Genomic DNA, 12096 nt, shown 5'->3' with positions numbered 1-12096 from the left:
ACTCATGCTAGCTTGTGGATTTGTCAAGCCTAAAGTACAAGGCCTAGTAGAACAGACATGGTTTGCTCAAGATCACTAACTCCTCAAACACATTATCGTCGGCACGGCTTCCAATACAGCATGTCAAAAAAGATGGTAGACACGTGTTACTAGATTTCAGATGTTAGCTGATGTGTTGACATAGTGATCCTAGCTTACCTTTATTAGATGGCTGGTGTGATAAATGGTAAAAGCCTATATAAAGTGCCACCAGGAACAAAACTAGGGCTTTCTTTTAAATGTGTCTAGAGGTATTTTAGTGTATTCATAATATGGAATAGCTACAGACCCAGGCTGCAAGGTAGAGGTAGTTTTGTGTAATATGAAAAAAACCCTGTAGGCAGCCACTGCATTTTTCATGCCTAACGCTTTCTTCTTTAAGAGGGATAATCTTTGCTCTAAAACGCCCCCCTCTGTGTACCCTTTACTGAAGATAATTTTTTTCTCTGAATATGACAACTGCTGGGAGGTGGGTAAGGGAGAAGAAGCAATTGAAGTGTGTCCCGTCTTCTATGGCTTACACTAAGATAACCTCTAAATTAAAAAATGCAAGGAAGTAATTTGCCCTTCTGTTTTCCTTAGAGCTCTTTTTAAAAATGATAGTTTGTGTAATGAAAAAGATGAGCATATACCGTAACAGCACAAAAAAAATAATAGTAGTGCATTTTCAGGGAAATTGGTTTTTTAGTTTGAATTTCCATCAACTGGTTAATTTCAGTTTTCACGTAACTCATTTAATAGTGACAAATACCCAAAGCTATTTCCTAAAGTTTTACTTCTAAGTCAGACAAAGAAATTTGAATATTTAATGGTAATAATTACATCAGAATTACCAGACATACTGAGAAAGGGCACTGAATTGCTGCATTAACCAGAAACACAGGAACTCTCTAAACTTTATAAATTTTTTCCTCTTAAAGGAAAAAGCCCATGGGCCTTACAGGGGTTTTATAAAGGCTTGCTATTTAAGGGAATAAAATAGTAAAGCCCTTTACATATACCTTTAGGTATGAGTTTGAACCTTTGAACGCTAAACCTCAGAACAGAGTACTGTATTCAGGTTCAGGAAGGCCACATCATTATCATGTGGTGGTTTTGCCTTTTTTCTGGTTCTGTGGGTGCAAAAAGAAAACAGAACATGTATATACTTGCTTTTTGGTTCTATTTCCTGTATGTGGAAAAGAAAGACTGAATTCAAGTTCATTTGTTAGTAATTGTTGAGAAGGAAGTTGACCTTCCAAAGACTGCAGAAATATCTACTTTGAAAGGAGAAATTTATTTTTACAAATTTTGACTAGTGGTGTTTTCTGTGGTAGGCTAGTTACACCAAGTATAACTATGCTTTTACTATTTTTAGTGTCATGGTTTAATCCTCCATATATTATTAAGTCCGAATGACTCAAGAATCCTCACTTCTGAGTGAATCATATTAACTTTGTAGGAGACCGTGTTTATTCACCACTCACATATAAAATGATTGGTAAACCTTAAGGATAGTGTATATTAAATTATGGATAAAGTGTGTAGATAATGTGTATTCTTATCTTTTGCAAGATAAAAAGTAGATTTAAAACCACAAAATTTTTAATATGCTCATTTGGTGAGTTCATTGGATGATTATTATAGCTTAGCTCACACTAATATGATCTGTGACTTTTTTTTCCCAGTAAACTTAAGTGCATTCTGATGGATGTCTGCTTTCAGTTTGTTTGTTCCTTGGGCCTTGCACTTCTAGAATAGCAGGTCACAGTTTTTAAGCTTACTGGTCCTTGTCCTTGTCAGCTTTTTGGACAAGATGCTGTGTTTCTTCAAAAGCCAACTTTCACTGGAAATGAAGAGGCCAGTGAATTTATAGGTTCCACGAACATAGCAGTAGATGCTAATTATGCTTACTACTTAAAACATTCATTTTTTTTTGTAGTGGGATTGCTTAGGGATTTGAAAAATGTGTGAAGTTCCAAGGAATATGTGTAGCTGTGTAAGGTGAGAAAATGTCTGCAGTGTACAGAAATTTCAGATTGAAATAAAGATAATCAAATACTAACACTGTCTTTTTGGTTGGCTAAAAAGAAACATCATTTGTGTGAATGAGTTGTGAAAAATCACTGAACAGCATAAAGGGAACAGTCATTTTTAAGTCAATTTAATTCCTGGAATAAAGTTTCATATCACTCTAGGAGTATTTTTGGGATAATTAATTATTCATATTTATGTGAATGTATTTATGGATCTAGATCTTGAATAGTAATAACATAAATTTATTTTGGTTACATTAATTGACATATAATTTTATTTTTATATTTTAGGTTTTTAGCACAAGTAGTTTTCTTTGCTGAAGTTGATTTGGAGGTGTTGTAATTTAAGTATGAACCATTTTTAGAGTTTCTGTATTTAAGAAAGCTTTCTCATGAAATTGTCCAGTACTAGCCATAGAATTTAACCTTATCTGGCAGAACTGCATTGGTCTTACACTCCTGAAAGACTTTTTGACCTGTGAAGCAGATATTAGTAAGTAGCTCATCTTTCTGTTTTATTTATGTATTAATTATTGTTACCTTTTTTTTTTTTTTAATTTCCTCTTTAGGGGGATTACTGAAGCTCGTTTTGTTTATGTCTTTGTTCTTGGCATAGTCTTCACTGGCACTAAGGATTTACTAAAGTCACAGGTTATTTCTGCAGACTCCAGCCTGAAGAGTACAGGATTATGTGAAGTGTATAGTGGATTGGTTCTATTAGCAGCACTTCTATTTAGACCTCACAATTTACCAGTCTTGGTGTTTTGTCTGCTGATTCAGACAATGATGACAAAATATATCTGGAGACCTTTGAAATTTGATGCAGCACAGATTACTATCATGCACTACTGGTTTGGCCAATCTTTCTTCTATTTTCAGGTAAGCTGAATACTCTCCTTGCTACGGGGGTGGGAGGGGGGATAGATTTTGAGAGAAATATTGTCCATTGTGAGTAAAATGTCAACTAAATCTCAGAGTGAAAGAGTTTACTGAGTTCTCAGAAGGGTTTAGTTTCTAACTATTGTTAATGTTTTGTTTTCAGAATCAGGGAAAGATGCACACCTGGATAACTTATCCTCAATATAGATTTCCAAAAGTGTTAAAAATATCGGATACCTATACCAGGGGCAATTTTGGTCTGCTAGTAGTCCTCCTAAGTACTGTTCTGGTGATAATAAATTTTAAAATTTCAGCTGATAAAACACAGATGTCTTTTTGTCCCTGATTCTTGAGGCTTACAAAACCTTTGTAGCACCACAATAGGTCTACATACAGTTTAATACTGAAGGTAAGTTCTGTGACAAGGTAATGTCTCTATGAGAATCAGAACTAATTGCCATTCTTATTATATTCTTTCCTGAAGAGCCTTATTAATTTCAATAATATAGTTCTCTGCATTGAATATAAGGTTGCAATTCCACAAAAACTTTCCTTAGCATTGAAGCTGGACAACAGCTTCTTTCAGCTTCTAATAATGTTGGAAACTTAGTGTAACAGACTGTCTTAAGAGGACCTTTGTTAAGTTGGGAGTCAGGTTGTTTGTGGTTTAAGAGGAGAGACTGATTGTTGTAAAATTTCAAGGTGAGACCTGCGTTGGCATTACTTTTGAGGCATGACTGAGGATGTTAGAACTGTGGTCAAGCTTAGGGTATTTCCTACTCTGTTTCTGATCCTGTTAGTACTGACTGAGGATTGGTTTGATTTTGCTCTGAGAGTACATGTCAGTATAGGGAATTGCTGATGGGGATAAGCTCATCATGATTCATCCCTTCTTACCCAGTTTTCCTGCTCAGAGGATGTAACATTTCTTAGTTGAATGGCTTTTGCACGTCTTGAATGTTACTGCTCATGCGGTCAGCACTCATTACGGCTTTCTGAGAGCAGCCCTTAGTGGGGTTGTCAAGAGGCTGAAGGCAGGGTACTCTCAGTACTGAGCTACCAAGCAAAAGCAACTGCCAGAAATTTAATGGTGGGTAGGCTGGCAGGAAAATCCTAGTTATGGAAAAGGGACTAATAAAGAATTGTTTGAATGTTTTCATAAAGCACCCATTTTCAGTGATGATGAATTCTTGGTACAGCTGGATGAGAATTTCACAGAACCACCAAATCACAAAAGAGTTGAGGCTGAAGGTGCCTCTGGAGATCATTCAGTTCAACCTCTCCCCATCCAACGGCAGGTCAGCCAGGTCAGGTTGGTCTGGACCGTGTCCAGTCCAATTTTAAGTACCTGCAAGGATGAAGACTCTCCAACCTCTCTGGGCAGTCTATGTGCATTGCGTTTCATCCTTTTGCTAGTCAGTACTGGGTGACTGAGAAGGTCAGATCTTGCTACATCTTCTATACTCCCCCTCATCAGGTATTTATACACATTGTTATGATCCCTGCTGAGCTTTCTCCTCTTGAGAGTAAACAGAGGCAGCTCTTTCAGGTAGATATTTTTATGACAGATGCTTTGTTCCCATCATCACTGTGGTGCTTCAGTGGGCTTTCTCCAGTATATCCATGTCTGTCTTGTGCTGGCGAGCCCAGAACTGGACGCAGGAGCCCAGATCTGATCTCACCACTGCTTAGTAGAGGGAAAGGAGCATCTCCCTCAACCGCCTAGTGATGCTCTCCCTTATGAAGCCCCAGGTGCCATTGGTCTTCGCACAAAGGGCAAATGGCTGGCTGATAGACAACATGGTGTCCACTGAGACCCCCGTGTCCATCTCTGCCAAGCTGCTGGTTATGGTTACCCACCAGCCTAACCAGTTATGGTTACCCACCAGCCTGACCCAGGGCATGGATTTATTCCTCCCAAAGTACCGGATTTCGCTTTGCTGAACTTCATGAGTTTCTTGTCAGCCCATTTCTCTAGCCTGTCAAACTACCTCTGAGTGGCAGCAGACCCATCTGCTGTATCAGCCACTCCTCCCAGTTTTGTATTGTGTGCAGACTTATTGAGGGGTCACTCTGCCCGGTTGTCCAGGTCAGCAATGAAGACATTAAAAAGTATCAGCCCCAATGTCAAGCCCTGGGGTTGATCACTAGTGACTGGCCTCCAGGTGGACTTTGTCCTGCCGATCACAAGCCTGTGAGACCAGCAGCTGAGCCAGTTTTCAGTTCACCTCACTGTCTTACTTTCCTAGCCTGGACTGCATCAGTTTGCCTGGGAGGATGTTACGGAAGATGGTGTTAAAAGCCTCCTTGTGAGCTGAAAGACATTAGTACCATGCAGCCCATGTATCTTTGGTCAATGTGGTATGATGGAATAGAAAATAAGGACTTTCTGAAATAATACATTTGCTGTGGAAGTATAACTGGGCGGGTTAAATTTTGTGTCTTCTCTGATCTGAGTGCTGCAAAAAAATGGGGAATAACTTTTCTGGAATTGGAAAACATGTTCAGCTGCTTCAGAAATAAGCTGTCAGAGGCTATCAAGAGCATAATACCTCTTTTCATTTGACCTTGTTATACCAAAGGTTTTTTTTCTATACCAATAAAAATGTATTTATTCAAGATCAGTAAAAGGTAACAGTTAGATTTGATAGCATGTGTTGTGGTTTTTTAGTGATTTTTATACTGGTGTTAGTGGGAAAACAGATATGTGTTTTAAGATTTTTCTTTTTAATGACTTATTTTTTACACTTTCAACTAACCTTGCAATTCAGGAGTTTTTTGGTTTTTAGAGGACTGGAAGAAGTGATTTCCATTTTAATTGTGTGTTCTTGTGTTGAATATCCTGCATTTTCAGGGCATCCACCGAGGCCCCATCACCCCACTGACAATTTTGACATTTCCTCTACATGTGTTTCCTTTGGAAATAGTAACTTCCAGCATCATACAGATTTCAGCAAACTTGAGGATATTTTAAAAATTAGCTCTGACAAGGTAGTCTCTTGCATATAGACATGCTCCTGAGTCATAGTATCTAAAGCTCAGAAAGGAGAAATTCTCTGTTGCTTCATTATGAACCAGATTGCTTGATTGGTCTTTGTGCATCTCCTGTCACTCTTAAGATCTGGACAATAAAGGGTGATAATTACTTATCAAAACTTCTGGTAGAAGCAGACCAAAGATTTTTCCCAATGTTGTTTCTCATGCTGGTTTATTATTAACTCCAAGATATGAAATACAGCAGATACAGATAAGGAGCTGCCTTTTTGTGTCCCATCACATGTCTGTAAATTCTAGCTTTGAAGAGATTCTTCTGAATTTAGGAATGGCTTAACAAAAATTTGACAAATTCTTACTCTCTTTACATGGGGCCCTTTAAAAAATGTATCCATTTCTGAAGAACTTGCCAACAGTCTTTTGCAAATTTGTTTGTCTGCTTGGAAAACCAAGGTGTGTGCCTATTCAGCATGCACAAGACAGAATAGAATGACAAATTAATTGAATTTTATAAAGAACAGTTTTGAGTGTGGCCTATTTCTCTATTTTTGCTTTCCCCCCCTCTATTTGTCTCTATTTCTCTTTCTTTTTTCTATTTCAAAACAACCTAGACATGTTTCAAAAATAGAGAAATCAATTCTGCTAAGGGGAAGAGTGCTTTTAAGAGTCAGGACAGATGGAATTTTCTTCCACCCCCCACTCCTTGAGAACAAGTTTTCAGTTCTGTTTTAAAAATGCTGTAAGTACAGTCACATTAGATGCCCTTTCTAGTATGGAGATTGTTTGACCAAAATACTCTTCAGATGTTAGCTTTGTTCTTTTATTCTCTGATGAAAAAACTGTTCTGCCAGGATGGAAAGGAACAAATTGCATTTTACAAGGTGAGTTTTCTTGCCCTTCACAATTGAAAGCAACTGTCTGATGTGCAAAATAATAATGTAGAAAAGTAGAATGGTCGAGCTGGTGTTATGACCCGGCCTGGGAGCCTAGGGAGTTGTAAAGGTTTCATGATCCCCCCAGGTTAAATTAAGGTGAAATGGCACTGGAAAAGAAAAGAAGAAAAGGAAAGGAAAAGAGGGGGAGGGTGAGGGAAGAGGGGAAAGGAAGAGAAGGGAAGAGGGGAGGGGAAAAGAAGGGAAGAAGAAAAGGAAGGGAGAGAGAGGGGGAGTCAGAAAATCCAGATTACCACCCAGGTTCCAGCGTTGTCTCAGGTCTGGTAATCTTGGGTGGTGGGTACACACCCGGCAAAGTTTTCTGTGCCTTTTTGAGTACATCTTATCAGCTGATCTGCATACTACTCAAAGAGAGGTAGGTATTCCACAAACTCATTTGCATGAGAGAGAAGCAAAAGGCGGAGCATGGGTTCTATGCCTGTGTTGAGGGGGAATTGGGTGCATTGACCTTTTTGTCCAATTGAGTCGGTGGTCATCATATCCCTGTACCACCTTTACCTTTTCCTCAGTGTTTGTTTCTTGGATAATTTTCCAGCCTTTAGCTCCATCTGGTGTCGAGTGTTTTCTCTGTTATCAGTCTTCTACCTCTTCTTCAAGGCTATAGTCGTAAATTAAAGTATAGGCATTAACCTGAACATACGGTTTTACTCAGTTTATGTCTCCCCCCTTCGAGGCTTATCTAGGGAATTTGGCTGTACAACTGCAAGGGAGTAGAGCTTTGCACCCTTTGATACAGTCTGTGCTTCCCTGGGCAGGTAATTCATTCCTGAGACTAACCACAAAGGCCACAATTTGTCCTTGAGGGTTTCTGTGTCGATGAATGTTTGAGTCATTAACTACTTCAATTCCTCACAGCTGGTAGCTCATGAAATTACAGAGGCTACAGGCGTCCCTCAAAATCTAATTAACGCTCTCTCTTCAATTGGTAAATTTCTCCCAGTTTGTTCTGAAAATAGGTTTTCCTGTCTGGGACTGTAGATCCAAGGATGGAATAAACTTCTTCCAGAAATTATGTTTAATTTCATGCTCTTGATATGTAGGTTTGCTCAGTATGTAGCATTGTGAATGGCACTACCAGGGAAAATTGAAAACCTGGCAACCTGCAAAACCCACTTCTCATTAATTAATTTTCTTGGATGTATTTAGGTTTATCCTTTTTCCTTTGAGTTCAGAGTCTAGAGCATGAATGACTTGTTGCAAGGGAAAAACTGCTTAGTTTGTGTAGCTTAAAATCAGGATTGGAGTGTTTTATTATTAGTGACACATAATTAACTGGCAATCATATATTAATGGCACTTAATTAACTGGCAGTCACTGAACTATAGATACGGGATCCGTACCAGATATACATCAGATGAACACTCACCAATTTCTTTGCCATTTGGTATACCTGATTTGAAAAAGATCTAGCCCCCACTCCTGCACTGGGACTGCACACCCGCCCGCCGCCCCGCCCCGCCCCAATAGAAACAACCCCCCTCAACCACACAGAAATAACCTCCCCTTCAGCTGTGTTACAAACACTCTCTTCTCAGGGCAATGAACGTTTCCCTGTTTACTCACACCTGCAGGCACTCAGGCTTTAAGTGTTCATGTATATCTCAAGAGTACCACAGATGAATGACCTCAGGAGAAGCCATAGATGATTTTGTGTGGTTATGTACACTTTCCAACTCTTCCTTACCTGAGTGATGGAAGGTAGAACTCTGAAAGTACCTATACTTTTCATGATGTAGCTTTCTGGCTTAGTAACAGATTTTAATTGTTTGAATAAACCATTTAATTTTTTTCCTTTACCTTGTGGGAAAAAGAAGAAGGTCTTTGTTTGGTGACAGCTTTCAGATCTCCTCCTTACTTCTATGCCTTCCAGTGAAGAACACCATTCTTACTGAGTAAACTGCAGGTTGGTCCCAGATTTACCAACTACTTGTCTTGGCCATGACTGAGGTCTTAGATTCTGACTAACTTAGGAAAGTGTTGTACTTCAGACAGAGTATGTTACCATTTGTTCTCAAATACTGAATAATCATTAAGGAAGTACATCTGGGCTGTTTCTGCTGGAGAAGTCCATCAAATTCTCAACTTCAGTATTAACCTCTGTTCAGCCTGCCTTTGTACCAGCTAGTCACTTGTTTACTACTTCTGGAGCGAGCGGTATCTATGCTTGAATGCTAGGGGGAAGATGTGAAGGAAGCACAACTATATTATTAGGCATGATGTGCACTGCTGGCATAGATTTAAATGTCTTCCCTGACTTTCTTCCCTCAAGTTTTGTGGTTACTAGAGCTACCATTATTAAACTGGCTGGGTTCAGAATGGTGCTAGGTTTTTAATTTCCAGACAGGCGTGCAAAAATAATAGTCAGTTTATGATTGAATACAGAAATTGAAAAACCCTGAAATTTGTTGTTGATGTAGATCAGATTGGATCCTAAATTTAAACTGTGCTAGGTAAATGAGGCAGGAGAAGATAAAGGTAAACTAAGTGTAGAACACTTCCACCTGGAAATAGGAGAGAGATTCAGAGAACTACTTTTTGCATGTCCTGGTGTGATTATGAGGTGAACGAGACTTGCCCATGTTGCTGAGCGTTTAACAAATCTTGGTAGTCAAGAGGGTATGTAATGACAAAAGCAGTGACTCTGTCTAGCTAAGTGTGGAATGTAAGTGATAGCTTTCGAATACGATAGTAAAAATAGCCTTGTTCAGGGTAGCATATTTAATGAATGAGGCAGTGTTTTTTCAAAAAAATATTGTAGGGTCCTTAAAGACTATGAAAGTATAGCTGTGAAAATCCTAAGTGTACACAGTAAACCAGGTTCAGAGGAACAGATGCTATTTTTCATTAATCAGTTGGTATAGTTGATGAAAAAAAATGAAGTGCGTAAGTATGGAAGCTAATGTTTTGATCTTAAGTAAAAGAAAACAACCCAAATTAAGTACAGGTTGAAAACAAATGCCTTGAGCTTACACTTTGTTTTGCATTCCATACTTCACCTGTGCCAGGGACCTGAGTGCATCTCCTGTCTAGGCGTTTAGTTTAGCAGAGTTCAAGGTCATGTCCTTCACTGAACGGAACTGTAGAGAGAAAAGCTACAAGGAAGGGCCTGGCCCCCCTTTCTTTTGGGGGCTGCTTTTAATCTGATGCTTTACTGCCTGTGCTGTGTCACAGCTGTGTAGCAGGTATGTCTGTGCCTGTCCCATAACTTCTTGATCCTGAACTGGACGTGGACCTGGTGGCTGGGCTTCCTGGCCTAATCTTGGACCTTGAACACCAAGTCTGCTGACTTGCTGTGTGATCCCTGGACTGCATCTGGCCCTGATCACTGTCTCTGGATCCATTCTTGACCTGAACATGCCACTGAGCATTCCCAGTCCTCCTGACCTACTCCTCTCACTTGCCTTGTTTTCACACTTACTTCCCAGCTTACCTTCCCCCTGCAGAACCAGATGGCCCTTCCTGCTCTCTGACAGTGTGAACCTAAAAGGCAAATTTACTCAACAGTTGTAACTTACATGGGAAGAGTACACATTACCTTGTTTTTCCATCCCTTTTAGCAAGATTTTTATGAATAGTAAGCAATGGAAAAGGTTGCTTACACAGGTTGTGCAGTGTTCGTGCTTGGAGGTTTTCAGAGCTTGGCTGAATAAAGTCCTGTGTTGTTTATGTGGAGCTAGGTAAAACCACTTCAATTTTTAGTCTTGTTTTAGTAATTAGGTGCTTTATTTATTGCTTTGTGTAAATTGATGAAGATAAGCAAAATTAAAAATATTCCAGTATTGTTAAACAGATAGGAAATTAATACATTTAGTCAGAACACTACTTATTTGTCAAGCTTGAGAACCTCTTGATGAATTTTTCAACAAGCTTGAATGATTGATTGTTTTCTCCTAAGCTCTGAGTTGTCCACATCTCATAACTCATCAGTCACTTCTCAGAAGGATACTATATATTTATCATTGCTACTTGGTCTTCAAATATGGTGAGAATAGAAATAAATGTCGTGGTTGTTTCTCTTAACTATAGCAGCTCCTAAAAAATTTATGTTGCTGTAAATATTTCTTAAAATGTTTTAGTTACCTTGGATGAAAATTCATAAATGAACAAAAATTCCATGTATTTATTAGTCTTGTAGTTTTTTTTTCCCATCCTTAGGGCAGTATATTTACATAAGAGGAGAAAGAAAATACAATCTCAAAGCCTTTAAGATTTGTTTATACTTTCTGGTATTTTTCATCACTGGAGGATCGAGTAAAATAGGTTTGTACATTTTCAGAATCATTTATATCTAATTCATCTTGTCTTAGGTAGAGAGATGGACAGAGTGACATTTTAAAGTGGCTTATAGCTTTCTTTTGCTGTGATTTCAAAGCACTGTAGGATAATTTACATTGGAGAGGACCTCAGAAGGCCCACAGTTCAACCCCATTCTCAGAGCAGCATCAGCTGTGAGGTCAGCCCAGGTTACTCAGGGTCTTGAAATCTCCAAGGATGGACATAGCAGAACTTTTCTAGCCAACCTTTTCCAATTACTTCATTTTTTCACCTTAAATTATTTGCTTCAAATAATTAAAAGAAATTCCTCATTCTAATTTTGTTTATAGAATTCCAGTTACTAGAAAGGCATACAGTTATGTGAAGGGCTCAGTGGAAGTGCAGTAACAGTCTGTTGTGTTAAATCAGTTAAACAAGCCAGAAGCACATCCGTTTTGTCTTGCACCTGTGTATTTCTCTGTTCAGTAAGAGTCATTGAAATACTGCAGGTAATAGCTCATATTCACTGAGTGATGTGGTGTCTGAAAAGTTTTCAGAAAAATCATTGCAGCTTTGAAAAGAGTTTTAGATTGTTTTCATTACTGTCTATGGAAGGATTCTCTGTTACTGTAGCAAATATGCTGGGTAGTTTCTCTAGACAGTGTTCATATATTTGTGCTTCATTGATCTACATTGTGACAGATTATCATGGAATGCTCTTATGCAATAGTGCATTGTCTCCTGTCACTTTCTGCCCTTGACCACAGTAAGTTATTGCACTGTTTGAAATTCTTAAGTGATACTTTAAAATAAAAGCAGACACTCTGAATTGTCAGTTATTTATGTATTATGTGGAGTATTAGAAGTTATAAGCTATGAAAATTCAGTTCAAATATATGAATTAGTATTGTGGTTTGAACTCAGCCAGCAGCCAGACGCCACATGGCCAGCCGTTCACCTCC

At 38.7% G+C, this 12096-nt stretch overlaps 1 protein-coding gene across 4 annotated transcripts in view; it reads left to right on the top strand.

The window, feature by feature from the left end:
• Positions 1–12096, top strand: part of PIGG (phosphatidylinositol glycan anchor biosynthesis class G (EMM blood group)) — a 98640-nt gene that overhangs the window by 42590 nt on the left and 43954 nt on the right. For 3 of the 4 annotated variants that reach the window (XM_074855539.1, XM_074855536.1, XM_074855537.1), the window contains exon 11: positions 2624–2933. In XM_074855539.1, coding sequence (XP_074711640.1) covers positions 2624–2933 — 310 coding nt within the window. Of the gene's footprint in view, positions 1–2623; positions 2934–3096; positions 3343–12096 lie in introns of all 4 variants that reach the window. The other variant, XR_012627018.1, reaches the window with a different exon arrangement.

Source organism: Strix uralensis, chromosome Z (genome assembly GCF_047716275.1).
Source record: "Strix uralensis isolate ZFMK-TIS-50842 chromosome Z, bStrUra1, whole genome shotgun sequence".
Classification (NCBI taxonomy): domain Eukaryota; kingdom Metazoa; phylum Chordata; class Aves; order Strigiformes; family Strigidae; genus Strix; species Strix uralensis.
Note: the sequence above shows the minus strand (reverse complement) of the source record. Positions and strands in the feature narration are given on the sequence as shown.